The sequence below is a fragment of the Vigna unguiculata genome, chromosome 6 (assembly GCF_037176805.1).
Source record: "Vigna unguiculata cultivar grain cowpea cultivar isolate G323 ecotype 2 chromosome 6, ASM3717680v1, whole genome shotgun sequence".
NCBI classification, from domain to species: Eukaryota; Viridiplantae; Streptophyta; class Magnoliopsida; order Fabales; family Fabaceae; genus Vigna; species Vigna unguiculata.
The window spans coordinates 34,936,462-34,954,755 of record NC_140797.1 but is presented as its reverse complement, the minus strand read 5'-3'; the positions used below and the strand labels follow the sequence as shown (position 1 = coordinate 34,954,755).

The following is an 18,294-nucleotide window of genomic DNA, read 5'->3' as shown; positions in this document are numbered from 1 at the left end:
TTAATGATTTATTGTAATAGAACCTTGCAAATAGTGACAAAACCCTACTATCTTTTATTAACCGATGTTCATCAAATTGATTTTTATTTTATTTTTTAAACAAAAAATTTATATATATATATATATATATATATATATATATATAATAGGTGATACCATAAATTTTTTTATTAAATTTAATATAAATAAAATAATAATAAGTAAATAAAATTTAAAAAAATATATATAATATATAAAAAAAATAAAATTTAAAACTTTGGAGGAGCCATAACTCCCTCGATCATAACAATGGTCTAACATTGATGGTTGTATATTTGTATTACTAATTAATAATGATTATTCTCCTTCAGTCTTATTTATTTTAGATGCAAATGCAATATTTAGTATATTTTTCATAAGGATCTTATATCTAAAGAAGAAAATTAAAAATATTGAAAATTTATGGTTAATGAAGTTATAGGACAACCATATTAACCAGGATTAATTCTTTTTAAAGATAAATGAAATTCATTCTTGTTAAAAAAAAACTTTAAAATAATGAACGTAGTTCTTTTATTAACCTGATTATATGTTAATTTTTTTTTATATGCCAATCATATTTATTAATTGATTTTGTAATGAAAATATATCAACTTGTATAAATAACTTAAATGATAGTATAAAATGTATTTGATACATCAAAATAATGTGAGAACATGTAAAATCATGTAAACATCTTAAATGTTATCATAAAATACATTTGCATTTAATGTGTCAAAAAAATTTAACATAATTAAATTAAAATAACTTTATTTATTATTTTCTAAATTTTAAGATCAAAATATAAAGTTTGGAAGAATTTAAATTTCACGTCAAACTAAACTTATATTTAACCTAATTAGTTATGATACATGATGTTTCATTTTAATATTGTAAATGTAAAAGAATAATTAAAAAGAGTGATTATTACATGGGATTAACTAAGTTTTCTTACCAGAGATTAGTTATCGTGAAAGTTCCAAATATTTTGGACTAATAATATAGTTAAAAATATTTTAAAAAATATTGTCCCTCCATTCTTATATATAAGACCCTTTTAACCAATTCAAATCAATTAAGAATGTTACCAATTAATTGAAAACAATAATAAATTGGTTCTGTGCATTGTGGTTTCAAAATCACTCGTACCATATTTAAAGCTATAAAACACTTGAGGCAGAATTTATATTTGTTCTCATATGGAACAGAATTCATCACAAAAATATTAAACTTCGAGGAAAATATGTATGTATGGCTTTGAGACACATAGAAGAAGAAGATCAAATGATGTCATGAACACAGTGAGATAAAAGTTTAACAAGAAAAACAATTTTCATGAGCCACACAACACGAGAAAAACAAAGTTCGTTGAGAACAAAGTTTCGAGGTTTCACAACAAAACTACAAAACTAACAATCCATCTTTATTTCCTACCCATGCTGCAAATTCACATTTTCATGCAAAAACTACACATAGAATGTTACTTTTCCCAATACTGAATCCATTCCCACAGGAAACTGAACGTTTATGACAGATTGGTGTTCCTAAATTCTCTGCTTTTTTTACCGACATTGTTACAAACTCAGGTTCTTCACGTTTCTCTTACATTGCACACATACACACAAGCCTATAAATACCACCACTGAATCCTGTTCAGTGTCATACATTGATAAAACATCATTAGCATAGCAATATGTTGTCTAACATCACAATGGTTATCACTTTCTCTGCAATTTTCATGACATTCCTTCTGTGTTCACCATCAGTGGCTGTAATGCTGTCAAGGTTACCACTACCGTCACCACTCACAGGCCCTGAATCTGTAGCATTTAATCGAAACGGTGAAGGGCCATTTGTTGGTGTTTCAGATGGAAGAATTCTCAAATACATTGGTCCAAGGGGATTCCAGGAATATGGCTACACTTCACCAACCAGGTAAACTTCACACATCGATATTAAAAATTGAACTTTTAATTCTAACTCAATTTTACAACACGAGTTAAAACCTGTCTATAAGATGAGATTTGCAGCTACTTTTGTATATTTGTATACTATAAATCTGTTTTATAAATATGGAATCTTAGTCTCAATGAACACAGTTAAGTATTGTAATTTGTAACACTAACTCTGACATTATGTGAAGATCATCCTATGTTTTTGATGTTGGTTTGGTGGTCGAATTCAGGAACAAGACATTGTGTGATGGGCTTGCTGATTTCTCAGAACTCCAAGCAGAATGTGGAAGACCTTTAGGATTACGTTTCAACCATCAAACAAACGACCTATACGCAGCAGATGCTTATTTTGGGCTTGTGAAGATTGGACCCAAAGGAGGAGCACCCATTCAAATTTTCAAATCTCTTCGACCACAAGAGAATCATGGCAACTTTACTTTTGAGTTTCTCGATGGAATTGACATTGATGTGGACACCGGAATCATTTATCTAACCCAAGCTAGTGCTAACTTCCGATTCAGGTAAATTAAGGAGCCACTTTTCCTTCTTTTTTTTAATCACAAATGTTAAAATCGTTAATATTTTGTTAACAAAAGTGAGATTTTTTCTTTCAGGGATGCTAGGGCACTAGAAAACAGTAGAGATCAATCTGGGACGTTATTCTCAGTAGACCCAAAAACGAATGAAACAAGAGTTTTGATTAGGGGTCTTGCTCTGGCAGCTGGGGTTGCAGTGAGCAGAGATGGAGCATTTGTTCTTGTGAGTGAATATCTGGCAAATAGGATCCGAAGGTTTTGGCTGAAAGGACCAAGAGCAAATTCTTCTGAACTATTCTTGCAACTGAGAGGAAGACCAGACAACATTAGGAGGAACTCAAGGGGTGAATTCTGGGTTGCAGTGAATGATGTTTTAGGGCCAAATCCACCTTCAAGGCCTGTTATTATACCTAGAGGACTCCGAATAGAACAGAACGGTGTAGTTTCACGGATTGTGTCTCTTGTTGGAGAGTTAGGAAGTGAGAGCGTGAGTGAGGTTCATGAACATAATGGGACACTCTATTCTGGCTCCTTGCATGCTCCTTATGTTTCCGTTTCTACTATCTTTTAGTTTTTCTGTGGGAACTTTCATCCACACCAATAAATAAAAATTATCCAACCCTACTTTCTGTTTTACTCTTTATTTTTTTTTTATACATATATTCTTTTCATGTTTTCATTAACTAATAATGGCTTTGTGAATACGCATAGGGATGCATGGGTGAAATAATAAATGTTTCTTAAAGGAAAAATTATACAAATAATACAAAAATTAAATATAAATATTGGCATAACTTTTATTTAGTATGGTGTTTTTTTAATATTCAACTTTATGGATATTTTGATAACTATATAATAATATAATGTCTTAAAAACGAAGCGAAATGACTCAAATTTAAATATATAATATTTGTTCATCTTGTGTATGCTTATAAAGAGTGGTGTATTTATACATTTTTATCTAACTAAACATAGTTTATTAAATATATAAAATTAAGGATAGAAAATAATTTTTTTCAAATACTTAATAATAATTTTAACAAAATTAACCTTTACACCTTATAAGAGACCTTAACTTTTGCTCTTTATATAGAAGGTGATTGGTTATTACATCCCATCAATTTCCTTGTGTACTCTTATGAAAAACATTCAAATAAAATACGAAAAGAATTATTTCCCGAAAGGTTTTCCGAAAAATATTTCATATGTTCCAAAAAGCTTTTTTCGTAACACATTTCATATAGGGTTATTTTGGAAAATTCTTTCCGAAAGTTATTATATAGATTCTGGAGCCCCTTTTACAAATAATTTTCAAAATGGATAGGATGGAAAAACTTGATAGGGGTGCAAAAAGCAATTACCTATCTACAATTACAAAATTACAATGTGCAAAAGATAAAAGAGAAAGAAAAGGGATTTCTTCTACATCTCCAAAATTTTCAAATATTCCAAAAATACCTTTTGACGATTTGAACGAAGCCACTAGATCACATTCCCAAAATTGTTTATGGAAGTTGACTTCCGATAAAGAATACTTCCAAAAATCAAAATATATAATCGGAAGTCAACTTCTGAAAATCAAAATATAACCAGAAGTCGACTTTCGGAAGTCAAAATATATAACCGGAAGTCGACTTCCGGAAGTCAAAATATATAATCGGAAGTCAACTTTCGAAAGTCAAAATATATTACCGGAAGTCGACTTCCGGAAGTCAAAATATATCACAGAAGTCAACTTCTGGAAGTCAAAATATATCAGCAGAAGTCGACATCCGAAAGTCAAAATATCAACTTCCGGAAGTCAAAAACAAAAAATATTTTTTATTTTTGTTTTTTTATTTAAAGTTTAATAATATTTTTGTTTTATTTTTTTATTTTTATATTTATGTTTCAGTACATTAAATAAAAATAAAATTATATACATATATATTAATATTTTATTTTATTTTTCAAATATATATTAAGAAGTATGAAAACATAAAAAATAAATAAAATGAAGAAAATATTTAAAATTTAGAAAACATAAACTTTAAATAAAATTTAAAATAATTAAAACAAAATTAATATTTTTTTAATATAAAGTTTAAGTATTTTAATATATATTTAAAAAGTAAAATTATATATATATATATATATTATTAAAAATAATTAAACCAAAATATAAAAACTAAAAATAATATTTTCACTTCGAAGCCGAATTCCGAAAATAATTTTAAGATGTGATGTTCGTAGTTTTAATTAAATGGTCAAAAAAGATATTTTTGGGATTTAAAATTTTGTTTGAGGAGTAGAAGAAATTTTAGAGGTAGAGGAAGAAAGACCCAAAGAAAAAGACTGCGCAAAAGCAAGCCCAGGAGGAGACTGGGCTGACCCAAACCTGAATTGAGTAAATAAACCCTAGGTTTAAGGGTTCTTTCATCATTTTCCAATTGAGAGCGCAGAGAAAGACTGAGAGAGAGAGATGGGTAGCGACAGCGAGGCAGAGAGATCGGCGGTGAAAGAGAAGAAGAAGACACAGTCTTTAGCTCCCATCGCTAAACCCCTTGCCGGCAAGAAGCTTTGCAAGCGTACCCTAAAACTTGTTCGCAGAGGTAACTTTTCTTTTCTTCCATTTTCATTCATTCATTCTTCTTCTTCCTTTTAATATTCTCTTCTTTCAGCCGCCGAACACAAATGCTTAAAGAGAGGAGTCAAGGAGGTCGTTAAAAGCATTCGGAGAGGTCATAAAGGGTATGTTTTTACCTCCGCTGTTTACCCTAATTTTCACTCTTCCAAAACTGCTTACCCTAATTTTCTGCCTTTTTTTTCATCGTTTCAGATTCTGTGTTATCGCTGGCAACATTTCACCGATTGATGTTATCACCCATGTTCCCGTTCTCTGTGAAGAGTCTGACATTCCATACATTTATGTCAATTCTAAAGAAGTATGTTATTGCTGCTTTTTACATTTTCTTATGCAGGAACATTCTTTGCATGTATGTTTATGTATGCTTTGATACTAATCTATCTCATTATTCATAATGAATTAAACCAACTGCACTGGTCAATTTTTTTTGAAGAATATAATTAGAATAAGTAAAGATTTATATTATCTCTATCTTTTATTTTTAAATTACTTTTCAGTTTGAAAATATTAATCCTATATGAAGAATTGCATTATAAGAAGAAACTGTTTTACCAAATTTATGAACTAAGTTTCTTTTTAGTTGGCCATGCCTGTTTTATTTTTTGCTTGAAGTTTTAATTCACTTATCTCTGCTTATAGTACTGAGTTTACGATTTTTTTCTGCTATCTACACATTTTATTTTTCTAAAGCATGTCATATTTTTCTCTTTAAGTTTGTAAGAGTAGGATAAGTATCGATATTGTTCTAATATTGTTGATTTCTTTTCTTATGTGTTGGTGGAACTCTTATTATCCCAGATTCATTTAACTTTTGTTGTTTATATCGTTTTCCAGGACCTTGCTGGTGCAGGAGCAACAAAGAGGCCTACTTGCTGTGTTTTGGTGCAGACTAAACCTGCAAAGGGTGAATTAGAGCAAGCAGAACAAGAGAAACTAAAGTCTGACTACGATCAAGTTGTGGCGGAAGTTAAGGAGCTTGCAGCTTCACTTTTTTGAAACAACCACACATGTATCTGTATTCTTTGTTCTAGATGGATTCGCATGTCGTGGTAGTGTATCATACATTGAATTGAAGTATGAGTTTAATTGTTTTCCTATCTTGCTTATCAGTTTCTTATCATATAGTTTGCCACTACCCTGATCATTTCACTGGGTTCATCCTTTTCCCTCGTGGAAAGGCTGAATTAGTCCTGATTACAATTTAGAATGTTTTAGTTGGTTATAATTTTCTACGATTTATAAAGGGTTTTGGATCATGAATCTTAGAAGAGGATGGTTTGCGAAAAAAATGTTTGAAATTGGTTTTTTCATGAACCTTAGAAGAGGGTGTTTTGAATTAGAAGGTCTGGTTTTTACATAAGCCCTCAATACTTTAAGTTTGCAGTACTTCTTAAGTTTGTCATTTGATTATGGTGCTTGAAAGGGATGACGACTAATTATACAGTTTTACACTAGTAAATGCATGTTTTTAGAAAATAATTAAAAAATGAGAGAAAATGTGTTTTTACTTAATGTTCTTAGCCAAATTCGTTTTGGTTTTATTATCAAATTACTTTTTAACTTAGGATTTAATTCTTCATCATAATTAAAGTGAAGTGATAAGTTAGATTACCTGAAGGGTGCTTGTACATGAACTATCCTTGGTTTGTTGATAGCGGCCTAGTTTCTTTTTTGTACAAATGAACTGTGTGTTGGATGTGCAAGCTGAATAAAAAATGTGCTTTTAATTACATGAAGGATCACGTACTACTAATGCCATATATTTTAGCAAAATTATTGGAATTTGTTCATTATCCTAATCTTTATTGTTCTTATTTGTCGTTTGTCATGAAATAGTTATCTCAGTTTGGTGCGTAAACCCATTATTCTTTATCTGCAATATCTCAAACATCTGCTTTGTTCCATTAAACCCTCCATAAAATGTTGTATTCTTCCTCCTACTTTTTGGCATGCACTGAGGTAAATTGTGTAAAACATCCTCATCAATCTATCAATGTTCAGTGGCTACCCATGTCATCGTTGTGTTAAAAGTATAGTTGTGAGATCCTCCGGAGAATCCAAATACGGTTTACACCATTGCAACTTTTGAGCTGTGGTTGATGAACATTCACATTTTCGTGAAATTGCAAGTACCCATGTAGTGTCCACCTTATTTTTGTGACAACATCGATGTAACTTGTACTCAAACTTAGTGTTACATTCACAGATCAAACATATTTCACTTTATTATCAATTTGTTCATCAGCAAGTTTAAACAAGGTTAATGTATCTCATGTGCCTTCCAAAGACAAATTGTAAAAATTTTCTAACCAACAATTACGTGTTTTCAAGAATTATAATTGGTGGTTTGTCCTAATAGGTACCTAGTATATTCTAAATAAACAACGATGTTTAGGTCGTAATTGACCCTATGTCAAGTCAATAGTTCATTTTGGCCCACTATAAACATATAGTAAATAAATAAAATAAAAAATATGTAATTTAGATTTTAATTAATATTAGCAAAAAAAAAGTTTTAAATATAATAATTTGGTATATAAATTATAATGCATCTATTTTTTTACTAAAGTAATATAACTTATATTTAAAAAAAAATGAATCAACTCATAAAATCCAACTCCAATTAAGCCCATTAAATGACTGACTAAATAGGTCGAGAAAGAAATATGGTAAAATTCAATTTAGATTACAATATTTCAGTCTAAGCTGATTTTGTCAAGGGAACTTAAAATATTTTGGACTAAAATTTATTGAGATCGAATTTCAATTGAAGAAAAATTGAATTTGTGCATCAAGCAGGACGCAAGAGAATGACAATTGTGAAACACAATCACAAGATGGAATAGGAAGTGGAAAAATAATTTCATATCTGAGTCAGAGAAACAACAAAATCTTCACAACCTCATTTCAGAAAACTAAATATACAATGTAAGACACATGTACCCTATTCAGAGGAATCTATATGTACATAAAAACTGGCTGCCACAATCAGATAGCAAAGAATAAGCATTAGTCCTTTGAAGTAATTAGCAGTTCCTTCCTGCAAATGCATAATAAATGTCACAATAATCATCAAGACATTGCTAACATGTCCTCCCTAGTACCATACTTTTAATTTTCATTCTTTAGTAAATCTTTGAACACATACCTGCAACATGAAGGCTACAACTATAACAGTAAGAAATAGTGCCGCAGTTTCAAATAGTTGAAAGTTCAAGTCCATAGAATTCCCCATTATCCAGCCAATAACAACACAAAATGGTATCTGCATAATGAAAAGGAAACTGTGATGAAAATGAAATTTCACAGACTGGACATATGTTATGAGGAGGAGTTCAGATTCTATACCGAATTGTTTGGTGCTGGCCTCTGTTGTGCCTTCAAAATACACCGATGTTGATACTTTAAAAAGTTCTTTAATATATTTTAAAATATCAAAATCAATGTCCATCAGTGTATTTTGAAGACACAAAAGAGAAACAACACAAAAAACCCAGTAGAGAATCCAAATTCTATGAGGAGGCACTTGTGAATGAAACAACCCCCTTAATGCTGCATCAAGCCATGAATCACTAGATAAAGGAAGAAGCTAAATACATTCAGCTAAGGAAAAATTAGCTATATTTGTGCACATGGTTAAGCCCATTCATACAATATAATATAATACTTACCACAAACATTGATATCTGTGTGGATGAACCTATTGCAACCGCTAAGGAAATGTCCTGCAAGGAATAAAACCAATAAATATGTGTGCACATCTATGTCTGTGAGTAAATGAAAGGAAACTCACAAGTTTATCTTTCATTGCAAACATTATAGCACTGGCATGCTCTGCTGCATTACCCACTAGCGGAAGCAATATGACACTAATAAATGCAATTGGAATTTCCCATGCAGTAGATGCTCCCTGGAAAACAGTTTATCAAATAGAACATTTATTTCCTCCAAATATGAACATACTGAAATTTCATTTAAAATACATTCCCTGTATTTGGGTGAGGAATTCTAAGAGGGTAGATGAAGGAAGAATGACCACTATATCTCAGTTTATTTATAATTCAAAAATAATGACATCTTAAGAAAATCACATTTCTAGTAAATATACAAAAGGACAAGAAAAAAAAGAAAGTGAATGATATCACAGAGATAAGACCAAAGGCAAAGATGAAGGAAGAACAACATCATAGGAGACAACAGAGACAGCTATAATTTGGAAGGCCTAGGTTCTTTCAGCAAAAAGTAGTAGTTAAAAAGGAATCATTTAGGTTGACAATTATTCCATTGCAGGAGATTCTTAAATCTTAAAGGTTGTAAGAGATACGAGGAATCATTGAGAACAAAGGATATCTTCTCTACTCAGTTGTAAGGTGGCATCTCCTTAGAGAAGAAGTTATTTCATGTCCAATTCATTTACATATCTATCAGTTCATTCATTTTGTGATCCTGATTATCACTCTACCCTTGGGAATCTATCAGAAAATCCAGATTAAGTTAACTAGTAGACAAAAAATGTTTAACTTCACAAACATCACATCTTAAATATGACTAAGCATCTGATGCAGATAAATATGAACCATCTAATGTCAAACTAACATTTAAGACTTGGATTATGTGATATGTGTCAGTGACTTGATAGATGGTTATGTAGAAAAAAAAATAATAACTGATAAAATCTAAAACAGCTGACTGCTACTTCACCAAGTATTTTCAAGCTTCCAAGCTTCAATAAGTTAAAAGTAAAAATGTGATATCCACCTCTATAGCGCCAACCAAGTATTCAGACAAGATTGATATCCAAGCAGTCATAACGGAAAGCCATATTATTGATTCCCATTTAGAAATATCTGGTGATTCATCATCATTTGAGTTGTTTCCACTCTGAACCTCTTCCTGAATTCACATCATGTTACCACAGATTGGTGAGCTAAAATGTTATGTCAAGCATTTACAGGAAACAAGATAATAATTTGAATGTCAAGCAGCACAAACAAGCCTTGCTTCATCCTAGTAATGAACATCAAAAGTTATGAGTTGAAAAGAACATATATAGGTTATAACTAAACATGACAAAGTTATGATTACGATTACATATACTCAACAGCAAGCAAATCAATGATATCACTTGGCATACCACATATCCACAAACAAAAGAACGACTGAGGAAACAAAAGGGAAGCTTAGTAAGAATGCCAACCTCGTCCACAGATACATAGAGACTTCTTTGACCTTTTAACTGAAAAAACAGGTATGCAGCATAGGCCACAAGCATGACACAGCTGCTGAATCTTGAAAGGAACAACTCTGACTTCCCAACACGAACCTCGGTGTGTGTGTAGTGTAGAACAGCTGGAAAAAGTATGCCCATGACTGCCATCAACAACAATCCTGAATTCACAGAAGCACTTGCCTACATGCTAAATTGAATCAGCTACAAGTAATGCATAATGAAACTAAGGGATATAAAAAAAAGAAGACAGAAACTAACATGTCTACCTTGTTAAACACTTGTTCTTTCTTATGATTAACAATCCCACCGCATAAGAATGCACATCCAAGCACCAGTAACATATTGGACAAAATTGATCCCAGTAAAGAGAGCTGGACAACCCGTGTCATTCCATTTTTCAGTGCATATATTGAGATGATCAATTCTGTTGCATTTCCAAATGTAGCGTTTAAAAGACCCCCAACTGCAACATACAATACAATAGTATTAGAAATAAACTACCACAAGAACATGACTGATAACAAAAGAAGAATGAAACACTTAGAAAGATACTGCACGTAGATAACTGATTTGGCAATTGGATATTCAAACCATGTAAGGCTGAAGTTAGTAACTGGGTCATTTTTTCAATGAAATATATAGCATATAAAAATGATAGTTAAAGTTTAAGAGATACTTGTCTGAATAATTAACTGGTCAGACAAATACACACATACAAACATTATATTACATTCAGTGGTTGTTCTTTAACTTATTTCAGTGTTTGTTCTAGACTGATTTAACAGAAGACAGATTTAGAAGAATGCTATTATTACTTTACCAGTATCTCCACTGTAAAATGCCAGCTGCCTATACAAGACCAAGAAAAGGGTAACATCAGAAACCAGAAAATGTGAAAACCTTACTCAAAACCTTAAAGAGTACATGTAATATTACTCGGTAGCATAACCTAACCGCTCCGCCAGAGGCATTATACCCAACAAACTCAGAGCAAAGACCCAACCCTGTAGTTCATCTTCACAAATTAATACAAGATATTCAATCAAAAAGTGAAGCAAAATTAAGAATTGTATGAACTCCGACTCACAAGATGAGCAGTCAACTTCTGCACAAGAATTGCAAGAGGCCCAAAAGGCATAAGCAAATTGAGTTTGTTAGAGAAAATCACAACTTGTATGCTCCTATAAACAATACCAGCCAATGTTTCACGATGAACAGTCAGAGATTCTCCAGAATGTGATCCAAGTACCTCCACCAGACTAGATTCTGAGTGGTGAAAATTTATTTCAGAGTCAAAAGGAATTTCATCATCGGACTTGTGCATTGCTCTTCCATTAGGAGTAACCATCTGTGACACAAACAATAGAAATCATCTACATTTCACTACAATCATTGACCGAATTCTGTATCATATCATAGCACTTTCTTCACACCAGTAATTTCCAACATTGCATTTTTTTTACAACTGACAAGCTGATTCTTTACAAAACTTTGAAAGGAAACATTCACTAGCACAAAATGAAAAGACGGAAATACTACAATCAAACATCATTGCACTCGAATTCCAAACAAAAGGTATAATTCACACACTCTGAATAAACACTGTCATATCATAATAGAAGCAGCAAAACTAGCCTATGTAAAACTGCATAAATCATTACATTCACTACAACATAATAAAACAGTCATAAACACCAACAAACTACAGAAAGTCCCATTTGACTTGCCAATTAGGGTAACATAAATTAAAAAAAGTAAAAATAAAAACACTAACCCTTTAAAAATTCAAAAGGAATTGTACAAAGGGTTCACCAAAATGGGAGAAAGATCACACCTTGCAAGTCTCAGACAAGTTATCTGAGAACTCTGATGCACTGCAATGAAGAGATTGAATATTAGGGAAAAATAAAAAATATATATACATATATATAAGTAGCCACGCTATTCAACAAAAATACATAAAATACTAACATTAATAAAGAAGACCGACCCAACAGAGAAAAAACAATCCTTTTGAATAAATTTGAGGATTCCAATCCAAGTACTTACACACGAGTAGGTTTCCCTTCAACACGAGTCTCCATTTGTGTGTATTATTCAAGTGGGTATTAACTATTAAGCAACCAAACTGCCCCAGAACAATTATTTCTATTACGTGAATGAAAATTTCGGTTTTCGAGTTTTGAGTGAAAAAGCTTTTGGTTTGGGTGAATTTCAGTTTCAGTTTTGTTGTGGATTCGTTTGCTTTGGTTCAAGTTTTTTCTGGAGCAGTTTCTTTTTATGATTATTATTATTATTATTATTCATATATATTCATTTTATACTTTTCTTAACCGTTAGTTAACACGCATTCCTCATTTTTTATATCGGTCTCTGTCATTAGTTGTCAAACAAAAACATTCGTAGGACTTTGCATTGTCGTTGATTTCATCTTGATTCCAAACCTTGATTTCTCGTTGACTTTGTTCCATCGAAACACCTGATTCCTGGACATATTTAACGTTGGCGGTTTAAGAATGGAATGTAAATATTTTTTTATTTGAGTTTAATGGGTACGTTTACATGGTCCACATCAATAAGAAATTTATTATGATATAATTTTTAAAATAATTGATGCGAAAGTTAGAAAATTTATTATAGGTGGTAAGTTCATAGAATTCAGTTGTTATTCTGCATGTATCTGTTTTTTCTTTTATTATTTTATATAAGTTATTCAAAATTTCTTTACTACTGTATTAATTAACTTGATATTACTCACCATTATATATTTTTAAAATAATGAATTTCATTGCTTAAATATTTACTTGACATTAATTTGATTTTCACAGAAAACCGAAGACTAAGTCAAATATGTTTTTTGAAAATTGTGATATGAAGAAAACTTTAATTGGCTAAATAAATTGTTTAAGTGAAAAGATATTAAAGTTGAAGTTATAAGATTTTCATTCATAAATATTAACTTTTTTTTAAATCATTTTTTTTATTTATACATGAGTTATTTTGAGTTTTTAAATAAAACTATTTAATTTTGTGATAGTAATCCAATTATAGCAGAAAATTATAAACTATAGATTACTAGTAAAGATATTAAAATGAGACATTATGTAGTGTAATTTAATTTGTTTACTACTTGGCTTTCATTGTTATTTTATAATCCGAACAAAATTTTCAGCTAATTAAGACATGTTTTTTTATGAATTTGTCTACGAAGAAAAACTTATTCTATTTTATGTTTTTTACAGAAAAAGTTTAGTCAAACTTACTATTAACTAACTTTGTGTTCGGTAGGAATTGTTTTTCAAGTTAATTCAAATGTGAAACATGTAAACTTCAATCTTTTTTTCGTGAGAGAAGTGCTAGTGTGGGCTGTTACTCCCTTTTTGGGCTATCTTTCTTCTTCTTGAACCTCCATATATTTTGAATTCTATAATCTGGAAATCATTTTTTTCCTTAAAAATATTTTTAAATTATAATTCAATAATTTAATAAATATTTGTTTTTGAATTTTATAATCTAGAAAGTCTATAGATTGAAAAGTCCAGTAAGCTTAGAACAATTTAAAAAGTAATTTTTCATTTTCAGATTGCCTAATCCAAAAAGAGAAGAGTTAAAGTTTTCTTTAATGTTAGGGTGCAGAAAAAAAACATATGGAGGTGTAAGAAGAAATGGCCCCTTGCCAATCACGTAAATAAGCCCAACATTTCATTTTGGTTACCCAATCTTTCTTTTCTTTTTCGTTTCGAGCATTTCTTCCTACACCTCCGTAATTTCAACCTGAACCCCTATAAATTTTAAAAAATTAAATATTCCCTTTTAGAATTAAATTTATTAGGTATTGATCGTGTTAGTATAAGAAGGTTCGTGTATGTTTTGAAGCTTGTAGTGTGTTTGGTGGTAGTATTGGAGATTTCAGTAAGTCATGTTCTCTGTTTTAAGATTTTCAGTTTCAATCTTGAATTGTGTAATATAGAGAAATTCTAAATTATACAATCTTCTATTAAAATAAATATTTTTATATTTCAGAATATAAATTTTCAGCATATATAAGACCAGATTAGTCATCTTATCTCATGCGTTTGGCGTTTGGAGGAAGAAATCACCTTACTTTTTTTCAATATAAAAATTATAATAGTATCATAAAACTCTTAATTACTGACTAATTTTAATGATAAAAAAAATATGTTTAGAGATCAATTTTTTAAATAAAAATTAACTTTCTATTAGATATCAATTTAGTGATTAATATTTTTGGTAATCAAAACCTTTGTATCAATTTATGAACTAATTCATAATAAAAACTATTTTAATTATCAAAGACTAATTATAATTTTTTGAAATTATTTTTGTTACAAATAATTTTTAGTTTATAAATTGTTATCTAAATTAATCATTATATTAATTTATAATTTTTTGTCACTAAAATTGATTATTAATCAAATATTTTACTGTAGCATAAAAATATTTTATTATTAATAACAAACTAAATTTATCATCACTTGCTAAAGTATTGAGATGATATAACTCAGTCAAAGATATAAAACAAAGAATTTTGAAAAAAAATATATGCTATCCTCTTTCTCTTTACTAATACCAAAAATGAGATTAATATTTTTAAGATTAGTAGAGCTTTCAACTATATTTTAAATTATTGTTTTAATAAAATAAGATATTGAAAGATAAGTGGTATATTTAAATTTACGAAAGAAAATCACAAACTTAAATCAATTTAGGGTTATTTTCCAAATAAGATATTATTGAATAGATTACTATTAGAAAAAAAAATGTCAGCATCGAATAAAAAAGAAATCTAATTTGGAAGTTTATTTGAATGAATTTAATGAAAAGAATATGGATTATTGAAATTACTTTTTGTTCACAAATGCAAAGGTTGACGGGGTAAAAATATTTACATGAGCAATATTAAGGAAAATTAACTCAAAAATAATTTATGAGTGCATAATTGATGATAGTAATAAAAAGTGTATCAAATGATTGAAGTCTAGATTAGATTTTAGTGATTTATGCTATTTTAACATGTATATTTATGTAAAATTATTGAAGTACCTCAATCTTTATTCAATTTTTATTGTAGATAAAAAAAAACTGTTAGAAAAAATGACTCGAAGAGAAAATATTAGGATGTACGAGAGTGAAATTAAACTAGTTAGAGTAGTTAATTATCTTGATCATGTTGGGTTTGGATTTGGGTTCCATTTTCTTTGTTTTGTTTTCCTTTTTCTATGAGTTTTTTTATATTTTAAAAATGGATAAATTATTATTTTATTTACTTTTAAAAAAATTGTTAATCTTTCTAATAATAGTGCTTGTAATTTGTTGTGGAATTATTTTAATTAATCCAGCATATAATTAATTACTATTGGAAGATGTGGGGGATTTAAACAATATGTGTTTGAATCAAAATAAAAAATTAATAAGCTTCGAGACTTGAAAGATTATTTAGTAAAGATTTCTGAATTTCGGTGCGTGTGTTAAAAGGTTTAGTTAGAAACTGAAGTAAATGACTAGAGTAGTATTATATTAAATTAAATACAATATGATATTCTTTTAAATTTCTCTGTTAATGTTAATATAGAACTAAATTAATTCAGTATGATATTCTTTTAAAACACACTAATTTTATATTTTAAAATATATTAAATATTTTTTAGTATATTAAAATTAATATATTTTAAAGTCATAATAAAAGATAATACAAAAACTCACCTGAAAATATAAATATTTCTTTGCATAATTGTTGCATCCTCTCATTATGAAATTGAAATTTAATTTTTTTTTAAATGGACCGCATTATAAAAAATATATTGGAATGGAATGTTGGGACTATGTTATTAGCATTTCTTTTGGAGTTTTTTTTTTAGGGTTAAATATGATTTTGGTCCCTTAAATTTCAGTAAATTTTAGGATTAATCCATCTTCGAAACTTTATACCAATTTAGTCATTCATCTTAAAAAATCTGCGGATTTAGTCATTCTTACCAAATTTTGTTAAGTCTATTTAACATTTTAACACATTTTATGATAATATCTGAGTTAACATTGAAGCAAAGATGTGTCAAATAAACAATTCAAATACTATCATGAAATACGTTTGAAACATCATATAACCTCAACAAAATTTGGTTAAAAAGACTAAATTTATGCATTTTTACAGATGAAAGACTAAATTGGTCAAAAATTTTGAAGAATGACTAACTCCAAATTTTACTAAAACTTGAGGGACAAAAACATATTTAACCATTCTTTTCTATGCTGCTTTTCATTTGAGAATGACCTATTTCCTTATGGTGGTGTTAGAAATTTCTAAAAGTGAAATTATAAAAATACCCACCTCTTAATTAACTTTATATTTTAATTAACTAAATATTATAAAAACACTTAATAAAACAATGAAAATGGTTATATGAAAAGTATGTCTTTGCAGCAGCTAGTTCACATATTCATGAAAAAGGTAGCAGAAAAATTATATAATAAGAAAAAAAAAGGTAGATGATTGAGAATCCTTCTAGAAGTTATGACACGTGGGGCTAACTCTTATGATGTTGTTAAAGAAACAAAAAAGAAGAGTAATAAACACCTTTATCTTCTCTTCCACTCTGTCAATTTTGTCTTCTATCACAATTTTTGTTCTACAATTTCGTGAATTATCTCAATCAATTGAGTTGGTTGAAGTTGTAATGAGATTCTTTAATATCTATGAAAATACAATATATACACGATGAGTTGGAGAGCAATTATGAAAAGGAGAATTATAGAGTGTTTTGAGATTTAATTAATAAGAAAATATTCCTACCTAAATTTCATATTTTAAAACCAACAAAAATCTCACCAGAAGAACTTCATCATAAAGCTGAAGAAGGTAAAAAAGTAAAGAACTAAAATATAGATCGGAAATGTAAATGAAGTTATTGGGACCAATTCACAAAAGATATCAACATCTCTCCAACCTAAAGCTTTAAAACAATAAATATACATGTTTTTTTATATGATGTTCAATTTTTTTTTATCTTCTCACACTTCAATTTTACAATAATCTCTATTTTAATTTTAAGGGAGTTTCTTCACATTAATATTTTCTTTCAAAAGAAAACAATTCAAACCACTAATACTTATTCACTTGTCATGTCATTCATCTTAACATGACTAGCGCCTGTGTGTATATATTTATTAAATATGCGTGACATTATATTAATAGGTGATAATATTATAATGTTATTAAGTTAATATATATATATATATATATATATATATATTAAATTAATATATATATATATTAAAATTATATTTATTAAAAATAAAGTGAAATATATCAGAACAGATAAAAGACTAACCATTGATAAATAAAGAAGAAGAGAAGAAATAGAAACATCTGATTTTATAAAAGGTTTGTAAAAATAACGGTCAATTTTTAAAAATTTAATAAATTATTATATTTATAGGAGTAAAATCGGTATTTTGAAAAGTGGACACAAAAAATGGAATCCCCTTTATATATTGTTATAGATTAGTAACAGATCTTGACCAAAAGTGTTGGAGAGGTCAAAGTAATATAATTTTGAGATTATTAGATTCGATCATTAGTATAATGCTTCAAAAAATGACTTATGTAAACGAACATTTTGATTATTAGTGTAATGCTTCAAAATATGTGAAAAAGTAGAATTTATATTGTTTTTATCAATAATTTCTTTTTCATCACCTTTGAACAATGAATTTATTCTTTTATTCTTTATCAATATACCTTTTTTTTGTTGTAAATAATATTAAAAATAATTTATCATAATCTAATAAAAAATTGAGACACATAATTATTAAAAGAAAATATATATATATATATATATATATATATATATATATATATATATATAGTCAAGTCACAATTAAAAATCAATCATGAAAAAACACATAATA

The 18,294-nt window shown here is 28.9% G+C and overlaps 3 protein-coding genes across 4 annotated transcripts; 2 read left to right on the top strand and 1 right to left on the bottom strand.

The window, feature by feature from the left end:
• Window positions 1-1,685: 1,685 nt before the first annotated feature.
• On the top strand, window positions 1,686-3,145 carry LOC114188959 (protein STRICTOSIDINE SYNTHASE-LIKE 12-like). The gene is made up of 3 exons (XM_028077641.2): window positions 1,686-1,953; window positions 2,204-2,494; window positions 2,588-3,145. Exons 1-3 carry the CDS (start codon window positions 1,712-1,714, stop codon window positions 3,078-3,080), a joined length of 1,026 nt encoding a protein of 341 aa, XP_027933442.1. The 5' UTR covers window positions 1,686-1,711; the 3' UTR covers window positions 3,081-3,145.
• A 1,662-nt stretch (window positions 3,146-4,807) lies between these two features.
• LOC114187194 (Ribosomal protein L7Ae/L30e/S12e/Gadd45 family protein) lies at window positions 4,808-6,232 on the top strand. Its single transcript, XM_028075362.2, has 4 exons — window positions 4,808-5,100; window positions 5,170-5,239; window positions 5,328-5,433; window positions 5,970-6,232. Exons 1-4 carry the CDS (start codon window positions 4,971-4,973, stop codon window positions 6,129-6,131), a joined length of 468 nt encoding a protein of 155 aa, XP_027931163.1. The 5' UTR covers window positions 4,808-4,970; the 3' UTR covers window positions 6,132-6,232.
• Window positions 6,233-7,973: 1,741 nt separating this feature from the next.
• Window positions 7,974-12,660, bottom strand: LOC114188956 (vacuolar cation/proton exchanger 5). Of its 2 annotated transcripts, none has more exons than XM_028077636.2 (12): window positions 12,415-12,660; window positions 12,140-12,239; window positions 11,453-11,713; window positions 11,302-11,369; window positions 11,186-11,214; window positions 10,632-10,828; window positions 10,333-10,545; window positions 9,894-10,028; window positions 8,929-9,045; window positions 8,807-8,860; window positions 8,284-8,400; window positions 7,974-8,175 (listed from the first exon to the last, which is right to left on the bottom strand). In XM_028077636.2, the coding sequence occupies exons 3-12, from the start codon at window positions 11,711-11,713 to the stop codon at window positions 8,080-8,082; spliced, it is 1,287 nt and encodes a 428-aa protein (XP_027933437.1). In that variant the 5' UTR covers window positions 12,140-12,239; window positions 12,415-12,660; the 3' UTR covers window positions 7,974-8,079. The 2 variants fall into 2 exon arrangements, with proteins under 2 accessions (XP_027933437.1, XP_027933436.1); XM_028077635.2 differs by having other exon boundaries at window positions 12,200-12,239; window positions 12,415-12,645.
• Between the last annotated feature and the right edge of the window lie 5,634 nt (window positions 12,661-18,294).